The sequence below is a fragment of the Heloderma suspectum genome, chromosome 3 (genome assembly GCF_057233095.1).
Source record: "Heloderma suspectum isolate Gila_16-S chromosome 3, 16-S_ref, whole genome shotgun sequence".
Taxonomy (NCBI): domain Eukaryota; kingdom Metazoa; phylum Chordata; class Lepidosauria; order Squamata; family Helodermatidae; genus Heloderma; species Heloderma suspectum.
The window spans coordinates 302,671,785-302,685,499 of record NC_139460.1 but is presented as its reverse complement, the minus strand read 5'-3'; the positions used below and the strand labels follow the sequence as shown (position 1 = coordinate 302,685,499).

Below are 13,715 nucleotides of genomic sequence, written 5' to 3'. Positions count from 1 at the left end.
AATTCCCTTGTTAGTAAGATTCTGAGCATGTGAAGATGAGTCAAAGGGCTGATAGCGTGGCCTAGCACATTCCATAGTAATGAGGAGAGTGTCTTATCACTTCTGTGCCTGAGAAGCAGAGGTTGTTTACCTTAAAGCTACAGGTGGCTGGGCTAAGAACCAAGTGCTGTTAGTCTATGCAGGGAATAAATGATAGGGGGCGCTTGCTGCTGTTATGCTGCCTGATTGCTAACATGTATGGTATAAGACCCATTGTACCCCATGGCTCTGGGTTCAGAGAAGCTGTCTGATCCAACCATTGGGTTTACCTGTGTGCTGTAAGTTATTCAATAAACTACTCCTTTACCACTAAACCTGGATCTGATTTATCACTATCTTGGCACCTCTAAATTAAGAGGTCGACACCCATGGCTGGGGCAATACACCCATTGAAGTAATAGATTAAAAGCTGTGGATTGAAGCCTCTTGTCTGTGTTTGATTTGTCAGCAGGCGCAAAGGAATCCTGACAGACTCCCAGACTCAGCCAAGCACCCGCACCATCCCTACCTTCCTCCTGTAGCCCTTTGTTCATAAGCATCATTTTGAACCTGGCATATGCAAATAGCAAAGAAAGAAATTAATGTACAGTATAGTGTAATTTTTTTTCAGTCAGATTGTCATGCCCCATAAACTTAATAGTCTAATTTTTAAAACTGATAAGCTTAATTGTAATATACTCCACCTGTAATTAATGACCTCGTGGGAATCCCATGTTCCTGGCTCTAGCTTTTGTTGCAGGGACAAGCTACCTTGCTCAAATTTACAGCACAAGGCGAGTTGGCTGCCGAAATTAAAAAAAAGAAGGAAAAGAAGTGTCAGCATTTATTGAAGGTGTAACCTATTGATAATTTTCACTGCTAAATAGAAGACCTAATGTTGCATATCTTGCTGGCATATTTGGTTTTCCGCATTGCTGGATGTGAGATTTATGCCTTTGTTTGTCACACCAAAATATGTGGAAATAACCACAGTGATGTGGAATTTATAACTCTGAACATATAGAGAGCCTGATTTGTGTACCTTCTGATGCACATACAAATCTACCAAGACATACGAACTTCATCTATTGAATTAGAGGGGAAAGACCTTGAGGAAGGGGAACTCCCATCCCAATTAGCAATAACTGTATCTGGGTACCTGGATCAACTAATGGGTCAGCTAGTCCAATCTCAGAAATCTCTAAAACTACTTTAAAAAGTAATTAAAAGATTTCAGATAACCCCCAAAGATTACCATATTTTACCCTATCCCCTGAAACCAACAAAACAATTGTGGCCTAAATACTTTGGGCCAGTGCGACATTCACTCCTTCCATTTGTACACTAAAAGCATCTTAGGTATGTGGACAGCCATCTGTCGGGGACGCTCTGACTTGGATTCCTGCATTGAGCAGGGGGTTGGACTCGATGGTCTTATAGGCCCCTTCCAACCCTACTATTCTATGATTCTATGTGTCCAGAAACCACAATGTGTGACTTGAAACATCCTGAACTGATGGCCCTGCTTTCCACCTTAGCTTTCAATCCTGAACACTAGGGCTGTACATGGACCCCTGATCTGATTCAGAGGTTGCTTCGGGGCTTTCGAGGTAGGCCCGATTCACTTCGGGCTGATTCAGGGTGGGTGGGTGCCCCGCTTTGGCATATGGAGCTGAAGCAGGATTTGGACATCCGCATCCCACTTCCCTCCTCAACGTGCCACCCCGCCCCCAGTTCCTTATCTCAACCAGCCATCTTGTTCCATGTGTGTGTGTGTGGTAGGAGGAGCCACCACCTCTGCCAGAGGAGCCAATGCTTCGACTTGGAGCTCGGGCTTCGTGCCGATGCAGTGCGCAGCCAGATTTCTAAATTACAGTCTGCTCTAGCATATCATCACCATCTTATATTTATTTTGCATATATATCTTCACTACTTAATTATTTTGAATGATTCTTGCTACTTTTAAAACTACTATTTTAATGTGTTTTATCAGTGATTTTATTGTATTTGCTTTTAGTATGTATGTTACCCTGAGAGCTTTGGCCATTGGGCGATTCATAAATTCAGGGGTGGGGAAACTCAGGCTCTGGGGCCAAATCTGGATCTCTAGAGTTCCCCAGTTGGCCCTGCCCCCTTCCCCTAACTGCTGCTTGTTGGGTGGTTTCCCAGCTTTTGCAGTTTTTTCCCCCATTCTAAAAGGTTTAAATGCACCTCTCCTAAGGCTTTCTTGCTGGCAGTAAGAGCTTTAAGCTACAATATGTTGGCAATTGTTTTTTGTATTTTGGCCCCACCCCTTTTGCCTTTGGCCCTGCCCACCACTGGAATGCTGCCACTGAGAGCTTCTCTGAACTTGAATTTGGCCCTTGGGCTGAAAGACATCTCCTGCTCCTGCATAAATTGACTGAATGAATTAAATGCTTTTATTTTGACACAGGATGTGCAATATGTGGACATTGATTACATGGAACGGAAGCTAGACTTCACTCTTAATGAAAAATTTAGTCTCCTTCCTGATTTTGTTAGATCAATAAAATCAGATGGTTCAAGGTTCATCATCATCCTGGTTAGTAATTAAATCATTCTTGAGTTTTCATGATTATGCACTGTCAAATATTATATCCACTCATTCCCTTATTAGGGATGGACAAACTCCCCCGTGTCCAGCTTCCTGAGGTGCTCGCCGAGCTGTTGCCACCACCCAGCCCTATGTGCAGTGCCACACGAGCTTCTGGATGGCTCAGTGAGCGCCACACAAAGCTATGTGGACACCTGCCTCCCATTGCAAGCCAGCTGGAGTCCCTGTCATCACCCACCAACTGCCCATTCTGCCCTCCTTGAAAGGAGGGAAGAATGAGCAATTGGCAGGAGGCACTAGGGTGGACGAAAGGCACTTACCTTTCTTCGAAGCTTGTTCGCGGTGGGGGGGAGGCGCTTCGCTGCTCCCCCTGCAAAGTTCAGGCCAGGGGGGAGGCTTCCCGCCTCGCCCAGCCGAAATTCAGGCCGGGGAGGAGGCTTCCCGCCTCGCCCGGCCGCGAACTCCATTGTTTAAAAAAAAAAAGAAAAGCCCCCGTGATAGGCTACGTGACGATTAACGTAGCCTATCACGGCTAGATCTGCAAAGTCAGCCGTGACAGGCTATGTAAATCGTCACGTAGCCTATCAAAGCTGACTTAAAAAAAAAAAGTGCGTACGCTAATGGCGGCCCCCATAGGGAGCCGCCATTCGCGTTCCTTATTTGGTCGCTGTAGTCTACGTAAATGTTTACGTAGACTACGGTGAAAATAAGGGCAACGCAAATAGCATTGCCCTTATTTTCGCCGTAGTCTACGTAAATCTTTACATAGACTACAGCGACCAAATAAGGAACAGGAATGGCGGCTCCCTATGTGGGCCACCATTATCCGTACGCACTTTTTTTTTTTTGAAGTCACCCGTGATAGGCTAAGTGACGATTTACGTAGCCTATCACGGCTGACTTTGCAAATCTAGCCATGATAGACTACGTTAACCGTCACGTAGCCTATCACAGGGGCGTTTTTTTTTTCCTTTGATTGCAATGGCGGCGGCGGCAGCCGGTCGAAAGACCGGCTGCCACTCCCGCCCCGCTCGAACACCCGCCGAACCGCCGGCCGGACCCGCTGCCAGGAGGGACATTCGGCGAAGGTAAGTCCCATCCCGGGGGGGTGCGGGGGGCAGGGGGGTTCAGAGGATTTCTCCCCGATACTTGTTTGGGGGGCCGAACACGTTGGCGCTCGGCCCCCCGAAGTTTCAGGGAGAAATTCTCTGACATCCCTAGGAGGCACCAGCCACCTGTCAAGCCTGTGTGGCCTCCTTCCTTGCACAGAAGGAGACCATGCAGGCTTGACAGACCACAAGGGCAGGAGTCACCTGGCAACCACCCATTCTGCCCTCCTTGCAAGGAGAAAAGAACGGGGGATTGCCAGGAGGCACTAACACCTCTCAAGCCTGCCCAGCTTGACATTCTATGAGGGCAGGAGGGCAGGAGCCATGAGGGCAGGAGTTGCTCACCAACTGCGCTGTCTCCCCTCCTTGTAAGAAGGGGAGCAGCTGGCAGGCAACTCCTGCCTTTGCTGCCTGACCCAAGCCTTCATGAGCTCCTTGCAAGGAAGGAACCTGTGAAGTAGGGATGGCAGAGAATTTCTCCCCGAAACTTCAGGGGGCCGAGCGCCAACGTGTTCGGCCCCCCGAACAAGTTTTGGGGAGAAATCCTCCGCCCCCCCCGCCCCCCGCCCCCCCCCGGGACGGGACTTACCTTCGCCGAATGTCCCTCCCGGAGGTGGGTCCGGCTAGCGTTTCGGCGGGTGCTCGAGCGGGGCGGGAGCGGCAGCCGGTCTTTCGACCGGCTGCCACTGCCGCCATTCCAATAAAAGAAAAAAAAAACGCCCCCGTGATAGGCTACGTGACGATTAACGTAGCCTATCACAGCTGACTTTGCAGATCTAGCCGTTATAGGCTACGTTAATCGTCACGTAGCCTATCATGGGGGCGTTTTTTAAAAAAGAAAACAATGGAGTTCGCGGCCGGGCAAGGCGGGAAGCCTCCTCCCTGGCCTGAATTTCGGCCGGGCGAGGCGGGAAGCCTCCCCCCCAGCCTGAATTTCGGCCGGGGCGAGGCGGGAAGCCTCCCCCCCGGCCTGAATTTCGCGCGGGGAGCCGCGAAGCGCCTCCCCCCCACCACGAACAAGCTTCGACGAAAGGTAAGTGCCTTTCGTCCACCCCTACTGTGAAGGCTTGAGCAGAGGCGGGAGTCTCCATTCAAGCCTTCACAGGTTCCTTCCTTGCAAGGAGCCTGTGATGGCCTCAGTCAAGTGGTGGCAGCTCGCAACAAGGGCAGGCTTCTCTCAGATTCTTGCTGAGCCCCAGGGCACTCAGCAACCAGGATCCTCAGTGCCCGAGGACTCAGCAAATGGAACCCAGAGGGGCAGACAGAGGGGAGTCTCCTGGGCTTCTGGGCCCGCCCAGGCGCTCATGACATCCCTACTTGTCATTCATCCAAATGTCTCCTGTTCCCTGAAACATGAAGTGCCTCCTCCTGCATGCTTCCTGTTGCCTTGATATTATCTGATGAGGCCTGGCTTTGCGTTTCCTCTCCAGTGGAGTTTAGTTTTCTGTCCAACAAGACTTGACTGTGGAGCTGGTAGAGTGACTTCCTACTAGAGCACTTTCCCCAATAAAATGTCTACCAGCATAGCTACCTGGAACCTTTCAGGAAGTGACTCAAAACCTTTGTATTCCACACAGGTTTGGAAGCTTAGTGTCTATAGGGGACAATTAAAATGATTTCACTTATAGTACATGTTGTTACTTTGTAAGGAATGTTATTTTATGGATTGCTTACTTTGTTTAAGTTTTGTTGTATATTTTAATGTTTTATGCTTTTCTGCCTTGGGGGCTTTTTGAAATCTGAAAAGCAAGATAAAAATAGAATGGATAAATGAAAAGAATCAGCATACATATCTACTGGTTCATTGTGTGACAGTAAAATGGTCTCATTTTGTTTTAGGATCCAGCCATTTCAGGCAATGAAACTGAACCATATAAGGCATTCACAAGAGGAGTGCAAGACAAAGTTTTCATCACAAGGCCCAACAGCAGTGACATTGCATGGGCAAAGGTACTGTAGCCAACTGTCAGCACCTTAGTTGCCACTTCCAAAAATCCCATTTGATTCATGGGTAGCTGGTAGGGATGTCAGAGAAATTTGCAACGGAACCAAATGAGTTCAGTTTTTATGAATCCGACCAGTGGATTCTGCAGGGGACCGGCTTTTCCCCTGTAAGGTAGATTCCACAGACTTAAACTCAGACTGTTTTTCTAACCGTCAAGAATTTTGCACACATTTAATGGTAGAAAAATATGCCAAAAAAAAAAAAAATCAGATCATGCACATTTCCCTCATAGGCTAAGAAGCGTACAAATGTGCATGGGGGGATTTGCACCATTTTGTGGAAATTTGATCATTTTTGCATGTGCAAATTTGTGCAAATTTGGAAACTAAAAAGAAATCCAGTTCCATTCATGGATGGACAATGGAATGAAAGGTGCCCGACAACCCAGAAAACACAGACAGAACAGATCTAGTAGCAGGTACTGAGGAAAACAAACAGCCATTATCTGCATTCAGGACAGCAATTATGACCTGATTGTTTTATCTGTTGTTTGGAGGAAGCAAATTCTGTTATTTTAAAGCTAGTTTATATTATTGTTATTTTTCAATTTGATTTTTTTTTTTAATCAAGATTTGGGAAGTGCACAGAGAAAGGAGAGGAAAAAGAAGGCACATTACATCAGTGGCCATCTGCTCCATCATAATGGATGGAGCCCCCGGCTTTTCTGACCATGGCATCATTCACTCTTGGAACATCACTATGTATGAAATGAAAAAATAGCAGATTTCCACACATGCACACACCCCTGCCAAGTCAAAAGTCTCACTGTGCATCCACAAGTGTTCTGGTATGCACTAGGTTACAGGCAGGAAATTTGTCTTCAGAGGCTATATTTATATTATTGTGCATTCCTATTATTGATGGGCATGCGGTCAGACATGCAAAGTACAAACTCAATAATGAATGAGTTAACTCTTTAGTAGGGATGTATGCAGTGGAGGCTGGTGGCTCTGATTTTGGTGGGATTGGAGTTCCATCCTGTGTTTCAATCAGAACCAACCAGAACTCTAAAGGAGCAATACAGGGTGCTGAACCCTATCCCAAAAATGGGTTCAGCACCTTGGAGAGCTCCTCTAGACTTCTGGCTGGTATGGATGAAACCCAGAAAGGATACATAGCCCTACCAAAATCGGAGCCACCAGCCTCCACTAGATATATGATCATTTCGGTTTTGCTCACAAAACATGCAGGCATGTCCCGTTCGAATCTCTGAATGTGAATGTGAGCATGAGCACGTCTGCCAAAAATGTCCACAAATTGTTGAACGCATGCTCACTTTTGTGTCATTCCCAATTCCCATTTTGATTTGTGAAAATTTCCTGATTTGCACAAATTTCCTCTGTAGACTGAATCAGCCCCATTTTAGCCTATGAAATAAATTTGCACAAATTTGGGGAGATTTGCATAAATTTGGGGAGATTTGCACAAATCTCCCATTCAATAGCTGCTTGATTTGTGCAATTTTTCTGTTCACACAAAACAAGCAGCAATAGTAAACAGGAATCAGGAACAAAATGAATGGCAAGATGATGTTTGGAGAAACTTGGCAATCTTGAGCATCACTCGTTCACCTATCCTTACTCTTTAGATCCTAAAAGAGCAACATGTTTCAAGAATCAGACAGTAACTTACCCTGTATGTCTGATGTAATCCTTCTGCTTTTCCAATTAGGTGTGGCCAGATTATCCCAATGTAACTGTTGATGAAAATGCAAGTTTGGAACAACAACTTGAGGTATTTTTAAAAACTCTTTCATCATTTATCCCTCAGGTGTTACAGAAAAACTCAATCCTGGTCAGAATTGCCTCAAGCTTTCTTTTCAAAGCCACTTATTAACTATGGTGATTATGGTGAATGCCTATGATAGACTTCTTAGAAATAATTTAGACTACAACTCCCACCATTCCGGACCATTGGCCATGGCGGCTTTGGCTGATGTGAGTTATAATCCAAAACATCTGGAGCAAATCACATTGGGAAGTTTGCTTTAGAATTTAATGTCTGTAGTTCATGAAAGCAGAGAAGTACACTGAGAAGTACAACAGTCTCATTTACTTAATGTATCATGTGCCCCTGCCATTAGGGATGTACAAACTGTGTACCTTCCCTACCGCTTGACTTCCGCAGTTTGCGGCCAGCGCTCTGTTCCGCCGTTCACAAGCCCCCGGAATTCTCCCCTTTTTTTTCCGCTCTGAAAATTATGAAGATAAATCCATACTGACAACTGTAATTCTGGTGCCCAGCCATCTCCGTGAGTCTGCATAATTTCTGTAAGAATTGCTATTTTTCATAAATATTTACTTTTTTTAATTGATTTTTTTTTCAAAAATTGAAAGAAGGCTGTCTTAGGTGTGCCGGAGCAATAAACTATTTGTTTAAAGCAACGCTGTTTTAAAGAAAGAAAAAATTCTTTTAAAATGACCATGGCCACTCCAGGACCTCTCCTAAGACAGCATTCTTTTGGGAAGCCCCTAGGAAGAGGAAGTGTTATGGCTGAAAGTAAATAGAGATGGAGGATTTCAATTTAAAAAGAACACCCACAAACAAGGCGGTGAGCACATTTCATTTTTTTTAAAAAAACTTACGTATTTATTATCGGAATATACTACACTGCGTTGTTATTTACGAAAATTTCGCCACTCTTTGAGGATGACAAAAAAAGCCACATGACTGCTGGCTCCATGGGACCTCGTGGTGCCATTCCGCAGAGGATTCCGTGGCACAGACTGAACGGAATTTGCAAATGGCGTCCCCTACGCAGGATGGCATTTGCGTCCGCACCAGCCCGGCAGTGGCTGGAAGCCCCGCTGCGGGTTGGCCTGGCCGGTGGCTCTGCGGCCTGGCCGCAGAGCGGAGCCGGCCAGGCAGGATTCCGGGGGGGGGGGGAGGAACGGATTGCCTTCCCCCACCTGCGGAACCCGGCGGAGCCAGGTAAGCGGGGTTTTGTACCTCTAAAGATGGGTAGTGAAAAGGGAAATAGTCCTCTCAGTGGTAGCACCTCATTTGTTAAATCCCTTGCCCTGGGAGGCCTACCTGGCACCAAGATTGTTGTCCCTTCAGATCCAAGCAAAAACATTTCTCCTCTCCCTGATTGCTAATGTATTATTCTAATTTGCTATAATTTATTGTATTTTATTTTTATATTTGTTATTTTGTATCTTGTTTTGTAAACAACCTTGGAAACTTTGCTGAAGGGCTATATAGAGAAGTTTAGGTTTTAAACACTTATCCTTTTTTTGTTTTGTTTTCTGTGTTATTATCAGTGGTACCGGGCTTATGTTGCGTTCCCAGATTTCTTCCGCAATTCCACATCACTGTGGTGGCAAAGAGAAATAGTGGAATTTCATAAAGTTCTCCAATTTGATGGCCTGTGGACTGTAAGTACCATGCTTTGATGGCTTGAGAGCTTTTTTAGCGAATGCAGTGATATATAAATGTTAATAATATATAACAAATGTGTTCCTTTGCTTAATATACTATTTGACCTTTGTTAGGAATGCTTTTTATGAAATCTCCTAGAGATTTTCCCGTTGGAGTTTCTTGAGTCTACTTGATATGAAGTGTCCTTTTTCAAATCATTTCCAGCCTCTATTCAAGGTCCGGTTTTGACTTTTAAACCCCTACGTGGGATTAGGGATGGCGGAGAATTTCTCCCCGAAAGTTCGGGGGAGCGAGCGCCAACGTGTTCGGCCCCCTGAACAAGTTTCGGGGAGCAATTCTCCACAACCCCCCCCCCGCATGCCCCCCGGGACAGGACTTACCTTTGCCGAATGTCCCTCCCAGCGGCGGGTCCGGCCGGCGGTTCGGCGGGTGTTCATGCGGGGTGGGAGCGGCAGCCGGTCTTTCGACCGGCTGCCGCCGCCGCCATTCCAATAAAAAAAAAACACACGCCCCTGTGACAGGCTACGTGACGATTAACGTAGCCTATCACGGCTAGATTTGCAAAGTCAGCCATGATAGGCTACGTAAATCGACACGTAGCCTATCACGGGTGACTTAAAAAAAAAAAACGTGTACGGGTAGTGGCGGCCCCCATAGGGAGCCGCCATTCCCATTCCTTATTTGGTCGCTGTAGTCTACGTAAAGATTTACGTAGATTACGGCGAAAATAAGGGCAACGCTATTTGCATTGCCCTTATTTTCGCCGTAGTCTAGAGAAAAATTTACGTAGACTACAGCGACCAAATAAGGAACGCAAATGGCGGCTCCCTATGGGGGCCGCCATTAGCGTACGCGCTTTTTTTTTTTTTTTTAAAGTCACCCGTGATAGGCTACGTGACGATTGACGTAGCCTATCACGGCTGACTTTGCAGATCTAGCCATGATAGGCTACGTTAATCATCACATAGCCTATCACGGGGGCATTTTTTTTTTAAAAAAACAAAAACTTTGGAGTTCGCGGCCAGGAGAGGCGGGAAGCCTCCTCCCCGGCCTGAATTTCGGCCAGGGGAGGTGGGAAGCCTCCCCCCGGCCTGAACTTCGCGGGGGGAGCAGCAAAGCGCCTCCCCCCCCACCGCGAAAAAGCTTCGACGACAGGTAAGTGACTTTCGTCCACCCCTACGTGGGATATGTTATGGAGGATCTTTTCCCATATATATTCTGTGAATGAAGATTGCACTAAGTGATGGTGCTTCCGGTTCTACCACTCTGTGTGGTTAAGTGGTATTCCAAGAACAGGGCTTTTTCAGAGCATATTCCAAAGTTACTGATTTGTTAATGTTTTGATTCCTCAAAAAATATTTTAGGACATGAATGAACCATCCAACTTCATTAGTGGAAATATCGGAGGCTGCAACAATCAAGAACTAAATATTCCTCCATATTTACCAGGTAAAATTGGTTTCTGAAACACATAGTCTGATCCAACTTCAGCTCTGAATAACTGGTAGGGATATATGAGAAATTTGTTCCAGCTTGTCCAGCTGTCCAGCTGTAGTCTACATAAAGATTTACGTAGACTACGGCGAAAATAAGGGCAACGCTAATAGCGTTGCCCTTATTTTCGCCGTAGTCTACGTAAATCTTTACGTAGACTAAAGGGACCAAATAAGGAACGCGAATGGCGGCTCCCTATGGGGGCCGCCATTAGCCGTACACGCTTTTTTTTTTTTCAAAGTCACCCGTGATAGGCTACATGACGATTAACGTAGCCTATCACGGCTGACTTTGCAGATCTAGCCGTGATAGGCTACGTAAATCGTTACATAGCCTATCACAGGGGCTTTTTTTTTTTTTTTTACTTTTCTTTTGAAGTTCGCGGCCGGGGAGACGGGGCGCTTCTCCGCGGCCTGAATTTCGGCTGGGCGAGGCAGGAAGCCTCCCCCCCCGGCCTGAATTTCGGCCGGGCGAGGCGGGAAGCCTCCCCCCCCGGCCTGAACTTCGGGGGGAGCAGCAAAGCACCTCCCCCCCACCACGAAGCAAGCTGCGAGACCAGGTAAGTTACTTTCGTACATCCCTAATATGGACACATATCAGAATGGAAGAAGCTTCAGGGTGGAATTTGGAACACTTTGATGAGCTGAAATTTGCTGATTCACATATCCCTAGTAACTAGGTCCTATTGAAAAGTTCTAACTTGTCCTACTGGTTTTAAACAGAATTTATTTAGGACTAGGGATGTCGCGGAAGTCTGAGAGTGGGCGGAGCCTGTAAGCTCCCCCCCGCCCCTGCTTGGCCTTCTAGACCCCAAGCCACCATGCACTTATTAGGCCATTTGACAAGCGCTGCATGGTCCACAGGCTGTAATGTTGCATATACTGGACCTTTACGGCCACCATTTATGCACCATTACATTTCTGGAAAAACCCTGAACCACCATTTTATCGCAAATGGCAGCTCACTAAGGGAATAGGCAGCTGCCAGGCCCTTGCTGGGCACTCCAGGCCATCTACTGGCTGGTGCAGGTCGCACAGGTGGGTAGCAGTGGCGGTTCAGCGAGTGCCCCCGATGAGGATGGACAGAGGTGAGTCCGTCCATCCCTAATTAGGACTAAGTATACTGGAGCTAAAGCTTAGTAACTTAGCCTGCAATCCTAAACAAACTTACTAGAGAGTAAGGCCCGCTGGACACAGGGGGACATAATTCTGAGTAAACAGGCAAAGGATTGCAGTACATGGCTCATGCCATTCAAGCAGAAAAGAAGTATCAACTGTTTAATATATCTTCATATTATTTATTAGTTGTTTTAAAATCATAAGAGTGCAGAATCTTGCATTCTTCTCTTCAAATAACAATGGTAGTACGCTGAAATGATTATAATGTTGAATCTGAAATAACAGTGTATTTTCTCAAGTGTGGCCTTCTATTCTGACTTTCAGGAAGGGAGCAGGTTAAAAATCTAATATATTATGAAATGAAGCTTTCCCTCCTAGACTTGCAAAGTTCATAGCAGTGGTTTTAGGATATGCAGAAGGGATGGTATACCTGGAGAGGTAAAGGAAATACCCACAGGCAGTGAAGGCTGGTGGCCCTGATTTTGGTGGGGCTGTGGATCCAATTTGGGTTTCAGTCAGAACCAGCCAGAATCCTAAGGGAGCTATCCAAGGTGCTGAACCTATTTTGGGAACAGGGTTCATCAATTTGGATAGCTCTTTTGGAGTTCTGGCTGGTTCTGACTGAAACTCAGAATGCGTTCACAGCCCCACTGAAATTGGAGCCACCAACCTCTACTGCCTGCGGGTATATTCTCTTTACCTCTCCAGGTGTACCATCCAGGTACTGACCACACCAAGGCATGCTTATATTTAACTGTACAACTTCATTATGTACAGGCAGATCAGTCTGGACCCTGGAGGAAAGGAAGACACTGCAAACTGTGGAAACTACTGGGGAAACTCATTGTGGATGAGAGAATAGATCCCAGTTTTTCTGTGCTCTCAGTTGCGAATGGCTACCCAGCACAGTAATTTGGTATCTTGTATCAGGACAGAGCCAAATATATATTTTGCCCAAAGATGTATAAGCTACATCACTGTCTGAAGCAAAGTAACATGTTCCATTTCTGTGAATATGACTTACTGTGAGAATCAAGCACAGATAAAGAAAATGTGAACTAGTATTTATTTCCCTAATTCATGAAGTTCTACAGATTTCCTCCTAATATTATGGTCTTCTATGATCTCTGTTAGCTTTGGTTTCAAGAGAGGAAGGACTGCAACTTAAGACAATATGCATGGAAAATGAACAGCAGCTCCCTGATGGGACAGCCGTGAGGCACTATGATGTGCACAACCTGTACGGATGGTCACAGGCAGAACCCACTTACTAGTAAGTTATCTTCTTAGCCAGTCTCTGGCGTGATATACGTAATAGGGATTTGTGAAGAAGCTGGATACAAAAGAGAAGCTGTTGCCAGGTTTTGAGGAACATTTATCATGGGACAAGGTCTGTAAAATTCTATAATCTAAAACAGCTGAAAAGTGCATCCAGTGGAAAGGCGGCAGAAAGGAGGACAGAGAAGCAAAGGTTGCCTCTGTTGCTCCTCCTGCTCTGCCAGTTGTCCCCCGACAAAGCACAGGATGTTCAGAGTGCTCTGACATTAGAGTACTCCCTGGACCGGCGTCGGATTGTTTTGCCTGCACAAAAAATCATGTGTATCACACCTATGCGGAGTTGCAGAGCAATTAACCTTCTAGGCCAAGAATGAGCTGGAAATTGAAATATAACATGAGAGAACAGGTTACATTTTAACATGTTTTCTGTTTTGTGATAAATTGCACAATTTACCTGTTTTTTACTGACCTCCCAAAACGTTATGCACAACCAGTAACTGCTAACTGCATGATTAGGATTATATTGTAATTCTTTAGTTGATGCTTAGTATCCACATCTCTGCTGTAAAAGGAGTGCATGAAATGTTATAAGTCTGTCATGTTGTCATGGACAACCTCTGCCATGTTGTCATGGGCAACATAGGATCCTTTCATTGAATTCCTGTTTTCTGGGTTAGTGGAGGACTTCTAGTGTGAAAATCTAAACAATATAACAGAGCAATCCTGTGGTTCCTAGA

The 13,715-nt window shown here is 45.8% G+C and overlaps 1 protein-coding gene across 1 annotated transcript in view; it reads left to right on the top strand.

Moving 5' to 3' along the window:
- Positions 1 to 13,715, top strand: part of SI (sucrase-isomaltase) — a 257,605-nt gene that overhangs the window by 217,043 nt on the left and 26,847 nt on the right. The window contains exons 55-60 of the mRNA XM_084847439.1: positions 2,453 to 2,581; positions 5,542 to 5,652; positions 7,379 to 7,441; positions 8,971 to 9,084; positions 10,453 to 10,537; positions 12,835 to 12,973. Coding sequence (XP_084703565.1) covers positions 2,453 to 2,581; positions 5,542 to 5,652; positions 7,379 to 7,441; positions 8,971 to 9,084; positions 10,453 to 10,537; positions 12,835 to 12,973 — 641 coding nt within the window. The remainder of the gene's footprint in view (positions 1 to 2,452; positions 2,582 to 5,541; positions 5,653 to 7,378; positions 7,442 to 8,970; positions 9,085 to 10,452; positions 10,538 to 12,834; positions 12,974 to 13,715) is intronic.